General features: G+C 46.9%; 1 protein-coding gene across 1 annotated transcript; it reads right to left on the bottom strand.

Moving 5' to 3' along the window:
- Positions 1-210: 210 nt before the first annotated feature.
- NLRX1 (NLR family member X1) lies at positions 211-21,635 on the bottom strand. The gene is made up of 9 exons (XM_081843080.1): positions 20,958-21,635; positions 13,641-13,790; positions 12,446-12,527; positions 11,432-11,529; positions 9,739-10,355; positions 7,505-8,925; positions 5,374-5,460; positions 3,636-3,887; positions 211-2,535 (listed from the first exon to the last, which is right to left on the bottom strand). Exons 2-9 carry the CDS (start codon positions 13,762-13,764, stop codon positions 2,217-2,219), a joined length of 3,000 nt encoding a protein of 999 aa, XP_081699206.1. The 5' UTR covers positions 13,765-13,790; positions 20,958-21,635; the 3' UTR covers positions 211-2,216.
- Positions 21,636-21,988: the final 353 nt, after the last annotated feature.

Below are 21,988 nucleotides of genomic sequence, written 5' to 3'. Positions count from 1 at the left end.
ACTAGCCATTCCTGCGTCTTGCGGTATTGAGTTCCGCCAGCTCATTATGTGTTGTGCGAAATAGAACTTCCTTTTGTCTGTCTAACCAGCTCTCACCCCATAGCAGCTGGACTCCATACCGGCAGATAAAGCAAACCCCCCCCAACCCCCAAAAACCTATTTAGATTTTTTTGATGACAGTATCAAAAGGAGGCACAGGAACCAGATGTGTTCTGTTGAAACAAAGTGCTTTTATTTTTAAGGAGGCACAATGGCGGAACGACTGTGAATAATAATAATAATAATAATAATAATAATAATAATAATAATAATATTTACTAGTTGCTTCCCTCATAGGAAAGCGAACTCAAAGCAATTTACAGAAACAAACATAACAAATAAGAGCCCCCCACTCCACAAAAACCCATCTCAGCCCTTTTTCATGTTTGCTGCTTCCACCCCCAAGGACACAATCCAAACCCCAGCCTAGAAGCTTGGCCTGAGATGAACAACAGAGCCAAGGCAACTGCTCCTTTTCTGATTCTTCAAAATAATCAATCCAATCGCTAGGGAGACAGTGGGTGGGAATGACTCACACGCTGCATAGCTATAGGCCAGCCGCAGCAAGCAAAGGGAAGAAGCCCAACAGGGCTATGAACTACCAGATTCTGCATGCTGCTAGCCCTCAGTGATAAAAGCGAACCATTTTAGTCCTTGGCCCCAAAAACGACTGGCGGATTCCATGTGTGAAGTTGTGAATCTTCGAAAAGCTGAGCTGCTCCACTGCGGGGAAGGAAGCATGGCTCATGAGGTATTTGTGTTTAGAATGGATGGTAGAGGTTGGAGAGAAGCAGTGTCACTAGGAAGGCTGTGTTCCTTAAGGCAACACAGAAGCACCCCCTCACTCTGATCAAACAAAAGCCAGCTTTGCCAGTGCACAGCTCACTGTGGTCCTCAACTCAGCCTTTCCCTGAAAATCAGCACCTCATATGTATAGCGCGTGGGGATGCTGAGAACAGTTTCATTCAGCATCACCTCCCTTTGCTGAGCAGTCAGAAAGAGGGTTCCCTGGCTCCCACAGGGTCTGTATCTATACGCAATATCTTATTGGAGAGTGGGATCGGTCTGGAACTGACCCACTGCATGCTGTTCAGTTTTCTCTTCTGGGCGATCAAGCTCTGGGTAAAAATCAGTTCTGCAGCTTTTCAGCAACACTGCACAGAACACATTGGCATATGCCTGTGACATCACAAACATTATTGAATGAAAAACGAAACACCAATAAGGTAGCAAATAAACATTTAAATGAATATGCATAGATAAAATACATATATACCGTATTTTTCTGTGTATAAGACGACCCCTAATTTTTTTAACCCAAAATTATGAAATTTAATTGTTTAGCTTTTTTTTGGGGGGGGGGGTGTGAGGTCCCTTCCGCCAATAGCTCACCTGCCTGCCTGCCCACCACTGCTGATCGCTTAACACAGCCATTGCCGATCGCACATGTTGCTGCAGCCGCCAATTGTCTGCCCGCTCGCTGCCACCAACATCCCCCCCACCCACTTGCCGCAGCCACCAATTACCCGCCAAATTGCCGCTGTCAATCTCCTGCTTGATTCCACCATTAATCACACGTCCCCCCTCTGCATTCACTATCCGTGTATAAGACGACACCCAATTTTTGCCTCTTTTTTAGCAAAAAGCATTGTCTTATACACAGAAAAATACGGTCTATATTAAGGCACACAGCTTATCTGAAATATGAGAGAGATGTGGGAGACGCAACCATGGAATCAGAGTTTGAATGGTGGTATTATATCTGCCACATGCATTGTGAAGGAATTGGGAAGGAAGCCAGGCTCCTAAGAACATCAGAAGATCCCTGTCGGAACAGGCCAAAGGTCCACGTAGCCCAGAAACTTCTCACAGTGGTCAATCAGATGGCTCCAGGAAGCTCCCAGGCAGGGCATGAAGGCAGCAGCCCTGCTTGGCTGTTGCTCATAAGAACACCAGAAGATCCCTGTTAGAACAGACCAAAGGTCTATGTAGCCCAGCATCCTGTATCCTACAGCGGCCAATCAGGAGGCTCCAGGAAGCTCACAAGGCAAGTCATGAAGGCAGTCGCTCAACCCGGATGAATCTGCTGTGCAACGGCTAGTTTGTACCCACCCTGCGGCTCAACACTATCCCTTGGCGTTTGCCTTTTTCCAGGAGCCTCCACCAGGAGTGGGACACTAGGAAGTGCCCTGCTGAAGGTCTCCCAGCATCCGCTTGACTTCGTTCTCCACGCGGATGAACTTGGCCTTCTTCCAAGGATTGGCCGTCTCCCGGCGGCTGCACCGCAAGTCCTCCAGGAGCAGGCCGAGGTGCTGTCGCACCCGGTCGCGGTCCCAGACGGGCAAGTTCTTCTGTACTACGTTCAGGATGACGGCCCAGTAGTCAGAGACGTCGGCCCCCATCGTCAGGAAGATGAGCACCTTGATGCCGTCGCGTTCCTTGCGCAGCGCATGGAGGGCCTGCTTGCCTTCCTCGCTGATGTCGTTGAAGTACAAGCTGGAGGGAAGGAAAGAGGAAGAGCTGAAGCAGGCGGGAAAGCCCTCTGTGCCCAAGAAGAAACAGCCAATTGGAGGAGCCACCATGTTGAGGCAGTAACCAATGCCGGCAGCAGGATGTGGTGCTAACAAGGTGGAGTTTTAGAATGGGCTGCACCATTACGACCCAGAAGAGGTAGAGGGGTGGGAGGGAGAGAGTCACGTTTCCGAACAACTATTTAAGTCAAAACGTCCCTGCAAATAGAAAGCCAGCTCAGCAGGCAAAGGGCTATAACCTCTTACTTTGAGATATTAGCTTTCTATATGCAGGAAAATGGTAAAAAGATACAAAAAACCCCAGAGAAGTATCCAAAAGGAGTGCCCCCTCACCTGCAGTCCAAAGTGGTGCAGTCTTTTCTCCCACCCACATGCATGGACCCAGACTAAGGCAGTTAGCTAGAACGCAGATGTGCATCAATTTCTGACAAATTTGGGAGAGGAAATCCCCACCGCCATTTAACAAGCTACACCCACTTACCCTGTGTCCCCCCCAAAATAGTTTAAAATTGAAAATTCATGGCATATTTCATTGCAAATTTCTCCTAATATAAATGTTTGTATGCACCTTTGTCTAATAAGCACATCTTTGCAAAGCATTTCCCCCTAATATAAAGCATATCACCATGCTGTGTTCATCAGTAGAAATGTTATTTTTAGGCAAACTTTACCCTACAATATTAATTTCTCTACACACTGCTCTGCTAGACAGCCACACTGCAAAATTCAGAGAACTCTGGATTTCAAAGGAAGTTGGACAACATGACCCTTCCAACTCTACAATTCTATACAGGATGTCTGCATTTCAGCTCATGTACTGCGTCAGAAGGTGCAAATTCAGTAAGTTCACCTTTAAATGAGAACTGAATTGGATGCCTCCCCCATCCCTAATAATGGACGACGGAACCTAAGATCTTTTGGCCAAGGCATTGGCTGAGCAGACCGTTCAAAATATGGCTCCTGCAGAAAGTCATTAGCTACCCAGGAGCTTATTCCCTTGCCTCTGTGTCTGCGTACATCAGTATATTAAGCTAGGAAGCGGCAGGAAGGGATACTGAGACTTACTGGACAGTTTCCAGAGTGGCGTGCCTCTTGGCCTCCTCCACCAGAGCGAGGGCAGTTGCGTCAGACACCGAATTGTAGGCTACGTCGAGTTCCTGCAGGTGCTGGTTTTGCGCCAAGTGCTGGGTGATCACCTCCACGCCCCGGTTCCCCAACGAGGTGTGCAGCAGCGACAGGTGGGTCAAAGAGGTGTTGCCAGCAAGGCCTTCAGCAAGGTACTGGGCACCCTGCTCTGTCAGGGGGTTGTCCGCCAGCCTGCAAGTGGCAAAAATGAAGAAGAGCAGACAGTGAAAGTTGGGTTAGCCAAGGTTGTGACCCTACAGATAAGGTCCATTAACAGCTGTTTGAGGATGAATAATTGTCGCATTTCCTACCCGCGGTCTAAAACAGTCCTTTTCAAAGTGGGTTTTCCAGAAGTTTTATTTTTTGCCCTAATTTATTCATCATATATTTATCGTGCAGGCTCTCTGGGCACCTTTGTGACTTTGAAAGGAGCACTCTGGGCCTCTCAACTCAAGCACCTTTGGGTCCTGGAAATAGTTTCTTCTTAAGTTTCTTAAACCAACAGCAAAACATGCCCCAGTGAAAAGACAGCGGGAAGAGCTGCCCACAGAGGAAGAGCCTTCTGAAGCCACTGCCTCCCCCTACTCAACGATAGGGCTGGGGCCCTGTTCATGCAGGTTTGCAATGAAGTCTAACAGGTTTGCCATCCCTCTTGCGTGTAATGGGTGGACATGCCTTGGAATATGGCCCAGGACTTGCTGCATGGGAGACATGCAGTAATTCATTGGAAGGGAAATCAAGGTTCCCTATAGTCTGCTTCAAAGGATAGATGCAAGGAGGTAGACAGTTTGACAAATCAATTCTGTGCTGATTAAACTGTCAGAAAATAGCAGTTTGAGATGAGAACGTCAGACCAAGCTAGCTCTGTTAAAGAAGTTAAGTCTGCATTCCTCTGCACACTGAGTGGGAAGGCAATCCCAGCAAAAACTCAGTGGCGTTTACTCTGCGTAAACGGGTGTAGGGGTTTCATCCTGGATTCAAAGAGACAAAGTTGACTAGACACTTGACTATAGGAGAACCATAAGGAGAACCTCCTGCATTTTCTTTAAAAGTTAGCAAGAGCACCTGGTTCAGAGCTGCGGTGAGGGGGCAGCAGAATCTGGCTGCTCTACTGATGTCCCACAATGCACTTTGTCCCCATGTCCACCTGGGCACTGTGGGAAATTTATTTACTTATTTTATTTAATAAATTTTATTTAATAAATTTTATTTGCGGCTTGATTGCGGGTGTTTTTTATTATTATTATTAAAAAAACCTCCAGACCTCCAAAACCTCAAATTGAAAGGTGTGGTAGTATGCTGACATCCAGAGTTGGACTGTATCTAATTCAGTTCTACTCAAGAGTAGACTCACTGAAATGAATGCACCACAGTCAGGCCCAGGACAAGCACTGGAGACAACAAAACACTTTTTTAAAAAAGTGTATTGTTTTATAGGTGTGTTTCCTGCTGCTCTGGGCTTCCTTACTAAAGCTTGGAAATAATAATAATAATAATAATAATAATAATAATAATAATAATAATAATAATAATCTGATTCTCCAGCTTTTATTTGGATAAGAATTCCTTTCGTTTTGCTCTACCAAACTGTTGGGGGGGACGGGGACTGGGAGAGATTTAAGGACAGAGTGCACCCTCTCCTCTCTGTGGGACTTGCAGTCTCCCTGTTCACACTCACCTTAGGGTACTCACACCACATTTCTCGTGCAACAGCAGGTCCCTGATCTCCTTGCAAGCTTCTGGCCCCAGGCTGTTGAGCTGCAAGCTGAGGAAAGAGACAAACACAGAAAAATCAGTTTGCTTTTTTCCTTCCTCTTTTCCCTTCCTAATCACAGTTTGCCACCCTCTGGTGAAAGGCAAGAATGCATACCCTCTGACATTTCTCCAATGAAAATAGCAACATCCCATTCCACAATGATAATTTTACTATTTATACCCTACCCATCTTTCTGGGTTACCCCAGCCACTCTGGGCAGCTTCCAACATATATAAAAGCATAATAAAACTTTTAAAAAAATATTCTGTATACAGGATTGCCTCCAGGCGGCTCGGGGGTTGAATAACTCCATAACCACCCAACATTTCTACAATAAAAATAGGGACATCCTAAGGAAAAGTGTGACATTTTGGGATCAAATCAGAAACCAGGACGGCTTCTCTAAATCAGGGACATCCCTGGAAAATAGGGACATCTGGAGGGTCTGTGATTCAAAGCTTGGGGAAACATCCTTTTTGTGGGCTTCTCCCAGGTGGGCTGATGGAGGAGTAATGGAGCAGTCCATTTCTCCTCTGGCCGCCTGCATGAAATTCCATGCGTTCGCCTGCATGAACTTCCTGGTCGCCTGTGGTGACCTTGCGGCGGGAAGACACATTACAACGAACCTGATAAATTGTTAGGACATGGGATTGTATCCAGCTAAGTCTTCCTCAGAGTAGACCTGCTGAAAGCAAAGAGCCATGGCTCTTTATTTCTTTAGGTCTACTCAGTGGGTGTTCTTTCTGGTGGAATCTGGGGTACAAAAGGGGTCCTCCATAGCTCAGAGGCAGAAAATCTGCCATTGCAAATTTCTAAGATGGCAAGAAGCAAGGGTTGGGAAAGACCGTTCTCTGCCTGAAACCCTGGGGAGTTTCTGCAAGTCAGAGTAGACGATACTGGGCTGGACCGTACAAAGGAGTTTCTTATGTTTCTACAACCTGAGCTTGTCTTTGAGCAACAACTTGGTCATGTGAGCTTGTGAACAAAGTGCTAAGTCACTCTAGAACATTCTGGGCGGTATCTAACTCACTCCATCCATGCAAGGATTTATGCTTGAGCAACATTGTTTCCCCCCCCCCCACATCCCCCCCATGCCCTGCAGAATCAATTCTAGGGGTCCCTCCAGCCCTTCAGAGCATATTTAGGGGAGGATACAGGACTTGTGTGGGGAGAGAAGGGCAAGTTCCATTGTGCAAACTTAAATCCTCGCCCTGACATAACAATTCTCCTTAGGGCAACGTTGGAGAGAATACATAATCCAACCATCTCGGACCCTATGATCAGCAGAGGGGGGCTTCTTTGGTGGTGCCAACACTGGGATGTGCCCAGTTGGTACTGACTCATGGCAGAGCCTTTTTAGTGGTGGCTCCCCAGTTGTGGAATGCCCTCCCTACTGGGACACACCTGCCTCCATCATTATTAACTATCAGAAGGAATTTGAAAACATTCCTGCTTACCCAGGCATTTGGTTGGCTGATGAATACTGTTCCGGGGACCTCAATATTATTATATGGGAAGTAAGTTTCTAACTGTAATTGCTTTAATAATTATTATTATTATTTATACCCTGCCCATCTGGCTGGGTTTCCCCAGCCACTCTGGGCGGCTTCCAACAAAATATTTAAAATACGATAAAACATCAAACATTAAAAACTTCCCTAAACAGGGCTGCCTTCAGATGTCTTCTAAAAGATAGTTGCTTATTTCCTTGACATCTGATGGGGGAGGGGGCGTTTCACAGGGTGGGTGCCACCACCGAGAAGGCCCTCTGCCTGGTTCCCTGTAACCTCATGTCTAGCAGTGAGAGAACCACCAGAAGGCCCTCAGAGCTGGACCTCAATGTCCGGGCTGAATGACGGGGGTGGAGACGCTCCTTCAGGTATACTTAGCCGAGGCCGTTTAGGGCTTTAAAGGTCAGCAAAGTTTAGTTTAGAAAGTTCTAAACTATTTTAGAAATGTTTTTGCTATGCTTTTGTTTCTAAATTGTCTGTTTGGGTTCTTTGGGGAGGAAAGGCAGGATGTAAATTCAATAAACCAACCAACCAATACTCACTGGAGTTTTTTGCACCGCAGCAAGACGGGGAAGAGAATCTTCAGGCTGTTGATGTCGAGGTGGCAAGAGGCCAAGTTCAGCTCCTCCACTTCATGACTGGTGGTGCCCACGACAGATGCCACGACGGAGCACTTGAGAGGGGTCATCTTGACAGAGGAGAGGTTGATGGTCCTCAAGGACTGGACGGCCTCGGCCGTGAAGCGTTCATTCTGGAACTCATGCAGGAAGAAGAGGTAGTCCATGAGCTCAGACGGTGGCAAGCCCTTGCGGCTGTTGCGGATGACCGTCTTCTTCATGGCCTTGGCAATCTCAAAGGCTGCCAGGTTCTTGATGGAGCAGCCGAGCTGGTCCAGGATGGCCCGGTTGCGCCGTGACAGCAGCCCTCCCATGAAGATGGGGAAGAGCTCGAAGACCTCATCGTCCGAAGCCTCATCTGGGTGACGCATGGGACCTTCCACCCCGAGGATGCTGAAATTGATCTGGTCCAACACGTCGTCGTTGAAGTAGTCCTCCTCCTTGAACATCTCCACCGCCATGGTGCGGGCGATGGTGTCGCGGTCTTTGCTGGTGAACCGGCCGAAGTAGCGGGGGAAGACCTTGATGAGGCTGAAGAGCACTGGCAGGACGCGCAGAGGCAAGACTTTGGAGACGATGCTGAGGACCACAGTCACATCTTCACTCACCTTGCCAATGATCTCGGAGACCTCCTTGCCCACCCGTTGCCCCAGGGTCTTCTTCTCGCCCAGGACCACGTAGAGGGCCGCCAGGTACTCCTGCATGGCAGGGATGGTGAAGACAAAGGTGTGCTCCTTGCCCGATTGCACGCTGGGCGTCAGGAAGAAGCTGAAGACGTCTCTGCGGAAAACATTCAGGAGGTTGAGCTCACTCTCCGTCTTCATCTCCATCTCAAAGCAGCGGCGCAGGTCCTCTTCCGAGAAGGAGGTCTGTCGGGACATCACCCCCTTGTAGGCCAGCTTGCCCACTGTTTTGGACACGTATTTCATCATGGAGATGTCAGACGGGTCCGTGCTGTCCAGCACCTCCCCACTGAAGTTGAGCCGCAGGAAGCTGGTGTAGATCCCGGTGAGGGTTTGAGTGGGGGGCACCGACTTGGTGAAGTAAAGGAAGTGCAACGTGGTGCACACCAGCCAGCAGTAGGATGGCAGGAAGCAGGCAGCCGCAATCTGGTTGTGCCGCTCCAAGTTCCTGGACAGCATCTCCACCAAGTTGTCCTGCTCGTTTGCTTCCTCCGCCGTTGGAGGGCCAGAGGCCCCGAGGCACTCAGGCCTACGCAGGCGCAAGTGGAAGTAGAGCTTCTGGAGGTTGATGTCGGAGAAGCCACAGACCTCGACGTAGCGGCCCACGAACTTGCTGGGGATGCGGCGCACCGCCGAGGGCCGTGTGGTGACGATGATGCTCGCCTGGAGAGACAGGAGACATGGCTTGGTCAATGAAATCCAAGGTCAGAACACAAGACATAGAACCTAAGGAGCTACCTTATACCAAGGCAGAACACTCTTCCATCTAGCTCAGTATTGTTGACACTGTCAGTTGAGAACATAATGGTAGTTTTCTAGCCCTGGGTTCTGAGTCAGACCATTGGTCTATCCAGCTCAGAATTGTCTATGCCAGAGAATGAGGAACCTCTGGCACTCCAGATGTGTAGGACTTCAACTTCCAGCTGCCTTGGCCACCAGCATGGTCAATGGTCAGGGATGCAGGGAGTTGGAATTTGACAACATATAGAGGGCCACAGGCTCCTCAGCTGTATTTTAATTTAATGGACCACCATTAAATGGGTTTTTGTTTGCTGAAGGCGACTGCATTCTACTGCTGATTCTCTCTCTAAGCACCTGCCATTTGTGGATCTCAAGGGAAAGAAGCGAGCGGTCTCACTCAGGGAGCCGCCCGTTCCACCAGCATGAAAGATGGGAAGCTGAGCTCAATCCATCACCTTTGCTGAGGGCATCAAACCCCATCAGATGCCTCCTGCCTCTGAACTGTGCCAGCCAGTCATTATAAGAACAATTGTTTAAGTAAGAATTGGAGCCTGAGTTCCGATTTCCCCCCTCTTCCCTCCCTATCCCCTTTTCCTTGTGTGTTGTGTATGTTTTAGATTGTAAGCTCGTGGGCAGGGTCTGTCTTGTTTAATTGACACTCTGGGAAGCTTTTGGGTGGAACAGTGGGTTCAAAGGCTCTAAATACATAAAGAACAATCTCCCTGGAACACAAACCTCTGGCATCATGTATTTCCTCAGCAGGTTGACCACAATGGCGGATGGAGGAATCGGCTCGTTGGGGTCGCAACAGAGTTCTGTGTGTGCCAGGTGGAAGTCTAGATTGAGGCGGTCCAGGCCATTGAGGATGAAAAGCACTTTGAGGTGGCTGGAACCCAACGTGGGCACCAGCTCCCGGAGATGAAGGTATTTCTTGGTGATCATGCGCCGCAAGGAGATGGGTGCGCTGCCCTGGGAAAGGTCCTCACAGGAGAATGGGATGAGCAGCTCAAAGCGCGGGAGGCGGCCGTGACACCAGTCCATCACCATCTTCTTGATAAGGGTGCTCTTCCCGGTGCCCACCGTGCCATAGAGGACCACGTTCTTCACCTGATTCCCGCAGGCGTCCACGTCAAAGAGGTTCTGGAGGCCAATGGTGTGGCTACGGGAGGCTTGCAGCTGGTTCTGGATGGTCATCTCAGGAGAAGGCTTCAGGATCTCCTCCAGGGAGCTCTCCCGAATCACGGGGTCCACGTGGGTGGTGTCTAGTGAGAACGACGGGCCAAACTGACGCTCCTCGTTTGGCTGCTGGCGGAACCAGTCAGAGAGGTTTTTGCGGTGTTTCTGGATGGCTTCTGCGGAGGAGAAAAGTGAGAGTTAGGGTTTCTGGGCGACCTATTTATTACACATTGGTTGCGATTTGCTAGCACAACACTTATTAGATTAGGTTAGATTAGATCCAGGGTTTACTGAGCATTCGTTTTGATTTGTTTGCAGAGAGGTTGCACGTCAATGAACATTCCTCCTGCATTCATCCTAATTTGCTTGCGGTATATTTACGCATCCTCCCCTTTAGCCATACACAATGTCAATGCAGGTAAGCGCGCAGTTTGTTCCTTTACTGGAGCAAGCCACATTGCTATTTGTTCATGCAGGAAAAAGCAGTTTCCACTGGAAAACTGCATGTTCAAAGGGCTGTTTGAAAGCCGTTTCCCAAACAGCCCTGCACTGCTTTTTAAACCTCCAAATTTCAGGAGATTAAGAAGCAGCACAATGATGTTAGGGGAAAGACTTTCAATCAGCCCTTTTCTAACATTCCTCCACTGCCCTTTTCTGATTTTTGGAGGTTCAAAGAGCAGCATGGGGATGTCCGAAAGCCCTTTGTTACTCCTTAACTTCAAAGAATCTGTAAACCAAAGGATCACCATGAGATGTTTACAAAAGGCTGTTTGAAAGCCCTGCACTGTGCTTTGAAGTCCTGACAAGTGGGACTTCAAAGCACAGCATCACCTGACGTCACTATGGCATCCCTAGTCATTTGTCGGAACCAACCCATCAGGGGTTGGAGAGATTAAGATCTGCCCCCGCCACCAGCCAGAAAAGGCTCTCCATCCCAGCTTCCAAGCATCCCTTATTCATCAGAAATAGAAACCTGCTTTTAAAAATTAAAAATAACCAAAGCCAAGGTTCCCAAGCTGCTCATGTCTATACCTCGATATCAAATTGCACGTCTGAATGTAATTGCAGAATTGCATAAATCTCTTGCGCATGGCTAAAAAGAGAAAACCACAAAGGGTTTTCGCCCGGACCCCAATGGCAGTGGTAGGAATGTCCCACTCCACCCTTGCCAGGCAATCTAGTTGTGTTCCCTGGTACAGATTAGTGATCAGCAACAGCATCGCTCCTTGGAAACATAAAGTAGTGGATTTACCGGAGGTGGGCACATTCTTCAGTGCTGGCTGGCTTGGTCTGGGGGAGGTTGGCTGAGATGGGAACCCCTGGGGTCCTCCAATATGACAGACAAATTCCCTGTAAGAGAGAAAGGAAAGGAAAATGTGAGGTAATTGGCCCCAGGTGGCCAAGAAAAAGGGAACCCCTATCAGGCTGGCAGCTCTGTTTTTTGCAAATACAAATGCATTCCAGGGCTTGAAAACAAACAAACAAAAATGTATTCAGTTGTTTCCAGAAATAACAGACCGTGGACAGCTTCCTATGTCTAGACAGAGCGATAGGCAGGCAGGCAGGCAGACAGATTGTCAACTTAAATTTATGGCTAGCAAAGTAGCAAGAGATGATAAAAGTAAATATGGAGGAAGGCAGATACAGTCGTACCTTGGAAGTCAAACAGAATCTGTTCCGGAAGTCCGTTTGACTTCCAAAACGTTCAGAAACAAAAGCACTCTCACTGGGACATGTTGGAGGGTATGTTGACACCATTCACATAACAAAAACTACCACAGAGGTAACAACATTTTCAAAAGTGGGGGGTTTGTGGGATGGCTTTTGAAAAACAGGGCGTCCACAGTACTTTGCTAATTGGGAACCACTTCTTTATCTAATCAAGGAAGGGGTGGCTAACCAGATGTTGTTGGACTCTAACTCTAATCAGCCCCAGAAGCCAGATTGGCCAATGGTCAAGGACCCTGGACACTGTAGTCCAATCAAAGAGAGCCCCTTTGTACAGCAGGCTAGCCTCTGCACCCATTCGCACACCTCTGTCTAACCTCCAGCCAGAAAAGCGAGAGGCATTCTCAGAGATCAAGGACACCTTCCAGCCAGTTAAAAACACTTATATGCATAGCAGGGCATATAAGGGGCGTGGCCTGATTAAAGTTCCAATGGCCAGATAGAGAAGGCTGGAGGGCTGCATTTGGACCCTGGGCCAGTAGTTCCCCACTTGTGTTCTAGGTTGCCAAGAGTTCAGTACCCAGCACGGCATCCTTACCTGACAGGAGATGCTGATCTTAAGAAGAACAAGGTCCGGTCCACATGCAGGATCCTCTTGAGGACCACGCGGTTCCCAGCACCTTCAAGGAGAGATTCCAGGACAAAGTTATTATAGCATTGGTTTATGTTATATTATTTACACATTAGTACTTATTATTTACATATTATAAACGTAACTTGAGAAACAAAGCCACAGAACCACGTGTAAGGTAGCTGGATTCAGACTAAATCAGCTGAACTTAGTTCTCTTAGCTGAAATGAGTGGGTTGTTGATTTCAATGGGACCCAAGTTCAGTCCCATCTTATGTGTAAAATCAATAGCACGTTTCTAGTCCTTAGGAATATGGAAGGAGGAAGGTCTCTGCCCCAAGGAGCATGCACTTGGGCTTAATTTCAGTGGCAGATGAGGTTGAAGGGGACATATCAAGGGCTTCACAGGTGAGTTTTAAGGAAAGCCTTAAAGGAAAAGTGGGGAGAGGGAAGGCTGAAGTTTAGTTTCTCTGTTTCTAATTTTTCCAGTCTTAAATTCAGTTCTCTATATTTCCATATCAGTTTGTATTTTTTTTAAAAAAAGGTGACATGAAAATTCATCACCATTAGTGTAATTTTTACATATTTACATATTTTAATGCAATATTACCTAATACATTAATTATTTTTTACAGTTATGCATCACTTTTTAAACCTAAGTGTCTCAAAGTGTCTTACAGCATAAAAATACGAACAACAACAAAATGTTAAAACCAAATATAAAAGCAGCAATAAAAGAAGACTCCAAAGTGCAGATCTGTCTGTCTGTCTGTCTGTCTGTCTGTCTGTCTATCTATCTATCTATCTATCTATCTATCTATCTATCTATCACAAAAACAAATCTCACCCAACCCACTTAAAAGGATGAGTGGAATATAAAGATCACAAACTTACCCTCCAAATTAAGGTTCAAAGGAGAGAGCAAATTATTTTTAAAAAATGTCTGGCAACTAAAAACAGACAACAATGGTGCCAGGTGCGTTTCTCTGGGGAAAGAGTTCAGCCAAAGGGGAGCCATCACCTCTGCACCCCCTGGGCATTGAGAGAGGGAGTTTTTAAGGATAAGGAGCAGGAAGGAAACAAACGTGCTCAGAGGCACTCTTACTACTTCAGCCATTTCCAGACTCTGAAAGCAGGGCCCTGGAGACGGAACTCTGCCTTACCTAGCGCCGAGTCCAGGTGCATCGCGGAAGCTACAACGCCTCTGCCGGCCTTCTGCTTGGCCTCTATTTGCTTCAGCCTGCTCCAGCTGCTCCCCGCCTTGCACGGCCATCTCCTCAACGGCATGGTGGCAGAAGGAACCTGCCTTTCAACTGGAAGACACACGTAAAAAGGTCAGAAAGCAGAGCTGGAATTTCCACCACCACCACCCTGTCCCCCAGAATCTGATAATCAGGATCTGCAAAAATCTCATCGCTGAGGCAGACTTAGCTTGGAGGCCAGGGGCCTCCTGAGCAAGCCTGTCTCTGTAACTATAACTATTGTATACTATATATTTTTTCTCACACTTCTTTCAGATAATTCCCTTCCTCAAAACAGCTCACATCAATACTGTAGGGTCACTTCAGGACAAGCTGTTTAATGACCATTTAGCATGATTTGATTGCAGTGAGAACTATTCTTTAATGAGCATTCATCTTGATTTGATTATGGGGAGATTAGACAGTGTTGCATCAAACAAGCATTATCCCAGAGCAAATTACCTGTCACTTTCCTTACAGCAAACAATCTGACCTTTGGGGGGTGGGGAGGGGAGCATGCTTGGTGCACAATAGTGCAAAAGAGGTCTCACAGACGGTTCTGATTTTATTATTTATTAAATTTATTAAATTTATGTACCATCCTTCATCTATGGATTGCAGTTTCCTCCCCATCCTCCTTGCTAGACCTGGGTTTCACATGCACACATTCTAGGAGTCTCGCAAATTAGGAACTCTAGACAGTGGCAATAGCAGGTTTTATCTAGAAACTTGCACTCACACAGATCTTAGAATGGGGATAAAGTTCACGGCGCACACAGAAAGAATCAAATATACACATTTAACCCTTCAGTGGGGAATAGCTCAGCAAACAGTACATTTCTATTATGGGGAACGACTCAAGAGAATGGTTTGGGAGAATTAGCTAATTCTAAACCAAATCAAACGACAGAGCTATTGTATACCAGAGGTCCCCAAACTGTGGTCCACAGCATGCCTGCATTAAATACTCATGTTTGTTTCTAATTGTAATTTTATTGCTTCTTTTATATTGCAGTTCATTGCAGGGCTCGGAAATATTTGGTTTTCAGCATCATGATATAATCACCTGCTAAACAATGCAATATCCTGATATAGCACAGTGTCTGAAATAAGAATGGAGCTATATAGAGGCATTGGCTGGCTCCGGTTTTTCCTGCATTGTGATTTTTGCCGGCGCCTGCTCTTGTGGTTCTCTGCCCCCTGCATGAGGCAGGGGAGAGCTGAGCCAGCAGAGTTATCAGGGGCTGCAGGAATCTAGAGAAGCACTGGCTGGCTTCATGGTTTTCCCCACATTGTGCTTTTTTTGCATAGCATACACACAATTAGTGATTTATTGCCAGGTTAAATATTATGAAACCGATATCATGATATGGACTTCAAACTGGTTTTGGGTGATATAGCGATATATCACCCAGCCGTAATTCATTGTATTACAAGTAGAATTCTAATTAGAAATTGCACAGCATCCAACACAGCACATTACAATTGCTACAACAGGTAGAAAAGATCAGCTACTTTCAAGCGGTCGGGGGCGGGGGGGGGGGGACGGACAAAGTTGGTCTACACTGACTGATAGGGACTCTCTAAGATTTTAGGCAGGTAAGTCTTTCCTCCAGCCCTATCTGGTGATGTTGCCAGGGATTGAATGTGGAACCTTCTGCATGCAAGGCAGATGACCTACCCCTGAGCCCTTCCCTGACTACACATGCCCAAGAAGGAGCAAGCCCACAGAGGCCAAGAGGTGCTGCAAGAGGGTGGCTTCCAAAACACACATGCTCACTACTGGTAGGAAGCTAAAAACAGATCTAAGCACACAGACACACATTCTCAGAGACAGGAAAGAAGGAACAAGTTTGGAGGCTACCATTTGTTGTGAAAATAGAAAACAGGGGAAGAAGCCAAAGATACCTTTTCAGTCCCTGTGGACAATCGCAAAGAAGGAGTCCTGGAGCTTGTCGAAAGTCCTAAGTCAGGATGGAACAGCAAGGGCTGCAGCAAGGACTTCTGCTTCACTAAGTAGAGACCCAGGGAAGCAGGAGACTGGAGGCAGTGGAGGCAAAGCAAGGGTGAGAATGCAGCACTAGACACCGGGGTTTCATCCAGGGAAAAACGATTCAGCAAGAAGGACTTCAGGCAGCCAGTGGAGGCCAGCAGAAAAGGAGCCAAGGTTTTTATACTCTGGGGGACAAAAGCTTCAAAGCGAATTCCAAAGTTGATTGGATCAGTGACGTGTTGCTCCTGGCCAATCCTTTTGGTTCATGGCAAGGTGGGGTGGGTCCCCGCCTTAATAGGATTATCTTCGGTTATCTTTCCTTGGCATAGTCACACCTTGGCTAGTATGATTGGATTTTAGACTGGGTGGGCTTAGAAGTGCACCTTGTGAGGATGGCTAATGCGGTTGCACTGCCCGAGGTGCAAATGGCTGTGCACGGAACAACATCACCCCATTCTGGATTATTCCCAAATTTCATTTTAGCAAATTCCCACCTCCCATTCCATGCTTTCTTCAACCCCTCTCTTCCACTTTCTTTAACCTTACAATAATCCATGCAACTGTCTCTTCTCCGCAGCCCTCTGAACACAAGCCCCAAACATTGTTCATTATACTTTCCCACTACGAAGTAAGGAAAAATATAACTTTGAAGAAAAACAGCCAACACATTTACTGTAGTCCCAGTAACCTTACATGCGCTTTCTTGACCGCAAGTCCCACTAAAACGAACTTTTCAGGAAACATGCATCAGACCAAGCTACATATTGTCATTCTGGGAGACCCCCAATTTGATGAGCTTCACCTGTTGACTTCTGCCTGCTGCCTAAAGGTAAAGGTACCCCTGCCCGTACGGGCCAGTCTTGACAGACTCTAGGGTTGTGCGCTCATCTCACTCTAGAAGCCGGGAGCCAGCGCTGTCCGCAGACACTTCCGGGTCACGTGGCCAGCGTGACGAAGCTGCTCTGGCGAACCGGCACCAGAGCAGCACATGGAATGCCGTTTACCTTCCCGCTATAAAGCGGTACCTATTTATCTACTTGTACTTAAGGGTGCTTTCGAACTGCTAGGTGGGCAGGAGCTGGGACCGAACGACGGGAGCTCACCCCGCCGCAGGGATTCGAACTGCCAACCATGCAATCGGCAAGTCCTAGGCACTGAGGTTTTACCCACAGCGCCACCCGCGTCCCCGCTGCCTACATGTACGTAAAAGAAGGGGCAACACTAGCTGTGTAAATGAGGGGAGAAGAAAGAGAGAAAGGCCTTTGGAAGGAAGGGGAAAACAGAGAAGAGAAGAGGACCTGGAAAGAAGGTGAATAGAAGAGGGGGTCCTTTTTGTAAAATTCACCCATGTACCTTGGGGGCGAATTAGCAGGTCTTTCTCGCTTCATTCCCTGCCATCTCCAGTGGCTGCACATCATCACAATGCCAGCCTGTTTGTGGCTCTGCTGTGTGCCTTTCTGCTGTCACTGACAAGCCAGCTGAAATAATAATCCGCTGTCCTCCTCTTCCTCCTCCCTCTCCCCTTAAAGCAGCAGGCATCACTAAAGGACTTCACCAAGATGGCAAAGATGCACACATTTACAGCCAGCTTTGCCGCAGAGGCCTGGCTTGGAACTTGCCAGGCTGGCCACGGAAGGGCTCTTAGCAATTCCTGGTGCAGAGGCCAGCTCAGAACACTGTGCTGTTAGAATGCGGGGGGAAAGACAAATGAAATTTGAGCTCTGAGGCCAGGCAGCTTAAACGGTGCTCTCAGAATTCATGGTACAAATCAGTCACAAATACGCAAAAAAGGGAGAGAGAAGGCATGGATTTTCTCCGAGCAAATGCATGCAAAAATGGGCTCAATTTTGCAGAACCTGCTACATCCTCATGTGTGTCCAGGGGTTTGCAACTGATCAGGAATAAATCAGCCTTGCCTTCTCTTGAGCTTTTAATGGTAGGTTTTATGTGCAGAAATCGATAGGCAGGAAAAAAATACAACTGCTGTACAACCACCTCCTGCTAAAGGGAAAACTCCAGGGGACATCTGAGAAGCTAAAACAAATGCACATGCTAGCAGCCCTGTGGCTATAGCTTAGCTCAGGGGTCAGCAAGCTTTTTCAGCCATGGGCCGGTCCACCGTCCCTCAGACCATGTGGTGGGCCGGACTATATTTTTTTGGGAGAAATGAACGAATTCCTATGCCTCACAAATAACCCAGAGATGCATTTTAAATAAAAGGCTACATTCTACTTATGTAAAAACACGCTGATTTCCGGACCGTCCGCAGGCTGGATTGAGAAGGCGATTGGGCCGCATCCAGCCCCAGGGCCTTAGGTTGCCTACCCCTGGCTTAGCTGGTAACAGAATCCTAGAGACTGCAGGGCTCAGCCGCTGCATCTTAAGTCGAGCTACAGAGTCTGGAATCATGGCTAAAGTTATGCAGCTGAATCCATCATGGCAGGCATCAAAGAGTTAAGATGAGAGGCTTTAAAGCATCAGAGAGTGTGCCTGTTCACACCTGTCATTACCTGTAAATCCAGGCCAATCTCTAAGGAATTGTATCTGCTGCTGTTCTTTGGTTACCTTGAGATGTGTGTGTTTTCACACCAACAAGCCTTGCTGAGCAAGGCAAGGCAAACAGCAAGGGGAGAGGGACAAGTAAGTTGTTGTTCCTCAGCCCAGCTGAACAACACACAAGCAAATTGGGATGAATGTTCATTGTTGCACAACCCCTCTGCAAACAAATCAGGATGTATGTGCAATAAAGACCACTGCACATACTTTGTTCAAACAAATGCTGAAGGCTGAAAATGGGTTATCTGGAGGAGCCTCTCATTTTTAATGCTGGGGTATATTGCTACTGCTTCATTTCATCTTTGACTTTCCTTTTTTTTGTTCCAATAAATTTGTTTTATTGTAGATTTGCTTTACTACAAGTGTTTGAAAAGCGGGGTATACAAAGCTTTAACATGAAATTAATCTAAAGCTATTGGTTCATTTCTAAAGGAGAGATACTCGGGTTCAGACTTCTGAGAGCTACATTCTTGGCTTAGGTTTTGTTTCTGATGCATGAAGAGGAAAATTAACTCTGTACATGCTCAGGAGCCTTCGGGTATCCTGAACTCTGATCAAACATTTGTTGCAGATATATAGATATAGGTATTTTATTGTATTGTGAGAACTTTAATAAAAAATTCTGGAACTCTGATCAAACACTGAACTCTGTCATGCTGGACTGAGTCCCAGCTCAGATTCAGCCCAGCTTCCAGCAGTCCCCACCCACCTCAAAGTCAGCAGAGAGACTGACCAAAGAGTGATACATCTTTGGGATTTAAAAGGAAAACACTGATGCAACACATTTGTAACTCACTCTCCTCGAAATTTCAGTTAGGTAGAACATTTGTGTTCTTTTAAAGTTTTAAAGTTCAGAACCTTTCTGTGCAATTCGTAATTGGTTAACAGTGGAAACAGTTTAATGTGTATCACAAAATGGGGCCGGTGATCCTTAATAACTTGGGATTGCTCTCTAGCCTTGGAAATGAATGAACTCTGTCCATTCAAAGCTAGCACAAACAAGAAGTTACAGTGGTACCTCGGGTTACATACGCTTCAGGTTACAGACTCCACTAACCCAGAAATAGTGCTTCAGGTTAAGAACTTTGCTTCAGGATAAGAACAGAAATCGTGCTTCAGCGGTGCGGCAGCAGCAGGAGGCCCCATTAGCTAAAGTGGTGCTTCAGGTTAAGAACAGTTTCAGGTTAAGTACAGACCTCCGGAACGAATTAAGTACTTAACCCGAGGTACCACTGTATAGCAACACTTTGGCAAGACTCTGGGGGTTCCCCTATCTCCATGGGGCTGTCACCCACCCCTGCATTTCCCCCATAATGATAATGGCCTGAAGAACGTGGGTGCTCAGAGAATATAGCCAAGGTGTTTGAGCTGATCTTAAATATCGCAATAGGGAGGGATTTGCTAAATCTTCATGAATGTAGAGAGTAGGAATATAGGGAGCTAGCTTTTTAGCTACCTTGCACTTCCCTCTACTCTTGGGAGAAAAACACCTGACAGGATTATACCATATACAGTATATTTTTGTTTTGTTGTCTGTGGGCGTTTCCAGGCTCTTGCTATCTTTTGACGAAATTCAATTACATACCGGCAAATTCAGCTTGCGCAATTCAAGATAATTTGGTGCTTTTGTGCAACAAACCTGCTCCCCCCCCCCCCGCAACCTGCCCCAGACTTTTTGCAATAAGAAAAGTGACAGAGAAATGCAAAGGAAAATGTGGGACAACATTTGCTCGAAGCAGCATCATAAAACCTCCCAGGAAACATAGGAGCCAACTCCTGGGGGCCGAGGGCCCTTTGCTTCCCCCTAAAATATTTGAGGGGGCTTGCCCCCCTATAGTTGATGATTGCCATTAAAATTGTATGTGTGCTCCATGTCTTATGATCAATTATGCCGGGCAGGGCTTACTCCCCAATATTTTATCTAAGTTGGCACCTCTGCCAGGAAACAAATCAGAATAAATAGTGAACGAACAGCTGACACCTAAAACTTTGTGAAACAGATGATGGATTTTTCGCAGCTAGCCGACCTGACGGGAAGAGCGCGACCAGAAGGAGGAAGAGTATCAAGAGGAATGGAAGAAATTCAAAGATTATTTAGTTAAATATGTTAAGATAACTTAAATAGAATTACTAGCAAGTACCAAATTGGCCTAGGATTTAAATATGTGACGTTGTAGAATACCATGGATAAAAGTTAAAATGAAAAGAAAGAAAGATGTTAATTAGACTAAGTAAATTTTATGTGAAACTAGTTTTGGAAAACTGCTACAATGATTTCTATGGAAACTCAGCTAGGGGGAATTCGAGGAAGTCACTTAACAATGTTAACAAAAGAAGAATTTTTACAGTTAGGATATATGCTTGCTTGTTTTTTGATGTTTTCTTTTGATGTTTGTTGATATATTTGTTTCAAAATTTAAAAAAATTTGGGGGAAAAACAAAAAAACTTTGTGAAGCAAATCAGAACGCATGCTCAATAAAAAGATTGTCTGGGACACACCTGCCGTGATCCCCCCAGAGGATCCCCCCCAAGGAAAAATCGAAGGGAATCGGGGCAGCTGGGATAACTTTACTGCTTCCCTTACCAGCCCTCCCTTGCCCCCAGAGTCCTCCGAGAGAAAAGAGTGAGAAAGCGGCTCAGAGTTGGCCCTGCGCTGGCCTGACCCCTCGGACCACCCGCGAAATTTTACCTCCGGCGAAGGATCTTCCGAGCGGATGGCCGATGCAGCCGTGCCCTTCCTTCCATCAGGGTCTTTCTGTCGTCTGCCGTTGTTTCTGTCTGTGTTGATCTGCTTTTTCAATAGGCCTCTGGGAGGTTCGCGTTGCATTCAGAACAAGCTTCTCTTCGCCTCCCCGGCGGTTTATTTTTGGCTCTGTGAAGGCTCCTGCCCTCTGTCAGTTTATTTTGCAGCCGTAACTTCCTGCAGAGAAAGCCCTTCCCACTTGGCCTTACAAACTGCCTCTCTCGCAGCTGGCAGAGCTTCCAAAAGGGGGAAAAAACGCAAAACCAGGGCGGGGAAGATTGAGCAGAGAAGGCGAGCAAGATAGGCGCTGGATTACCACAGAGTGCATTTGTGTGCGTTTTCTGGCACAGGCAGGACGGCTTGCTTCCTGCCCCACTGGATTTGCTTCAGATGCAGCCGCCTCTATGCAGAATTGCGTAAACGTGGAGATGTCCACTCCTGTGACTCTGCATCTCCTTTGCTGGAAACAAGCACCTGTGGGATTTCTGCCTGTCCTAAACCGTCTCGAGATGTGCAAGACATGCTGCTGGGGTCTGGGAAGCCATTGGCAACCCTCTTCTTATTTCCTGGGTGTTACATGAAGGTTCAGCTGCAAAACCTGTTTGCAAAGAACCCTGGAATGCGAGAAGCAATGCTAAGCAAGAGTGGCCCTCTGAGCATGGGCAGAGTGCTTTTTGCCCTGAATATGCAGGTTCTGTTCTCTGCACGCTAATACTAAATGGCTGTTGCTCAGTCTGAGTAGCCACCTCTGTCTAGTACAGCTAGAGAGAAGAGTAGAGGCCTTGGGAAAATGGAAAGAACAACACGGCAGATTTTAATTTCAGTTGCATTTGTGGAGGGGGGGGGGATGGTGATTGAAACAGGAACATAGAAAACTACCTTCTCCCCAGCCAGATCCTAATAATAATAATAATAATAATAATAATAATAATTTATTATTTATAGCCTGCCTGTCTGGCTGGGTTTCCCCAGCCACT

This window comes from Podarcis erhardii, assembly GCF_964252035.2.
Source record: "Podarcis erhardii genome assembly, chromosome: 16".
NCBI classification, from domain to species: domain Eukaryota; kingdom Metazoa; phylum Chordata; class Lepidosauria; order Squamata; family Lacertidae; genus Podarcis; species Podarcis erhardii.
This window is presented reverse-complemented; position numbering and strand designations above follow the sequence as displayed.

What these genes read in the sequence shown, in the direction of transcription:
- NLRX1 (XM_081843080.1), bottom strand. Translation starts at nt 13,764, where the DNA reads ATGCCGTTGAGGAGATGGCCGTGCAAGGCGGGGAGCAGCTGGAGCAGG. An exon ending in GCACCTGGACTCGGCGCTAG is followed by an intron (nt 12,528 to 13,640) that starts GTAAGGCAGAGT and finishes CTCTCCTTGAAG; the next exon opens with GTGCTGGGAACCGCGTGGTC. An exon ending in GCCACTCTGGAAACTGTCCA is followed by an intron (nt 2,536 to 3,635) that starts GTAAGTCTCAGT and finishes CCTTCCCTCCAG; the next exon opens with CTTGTACTTCAACGACATCA.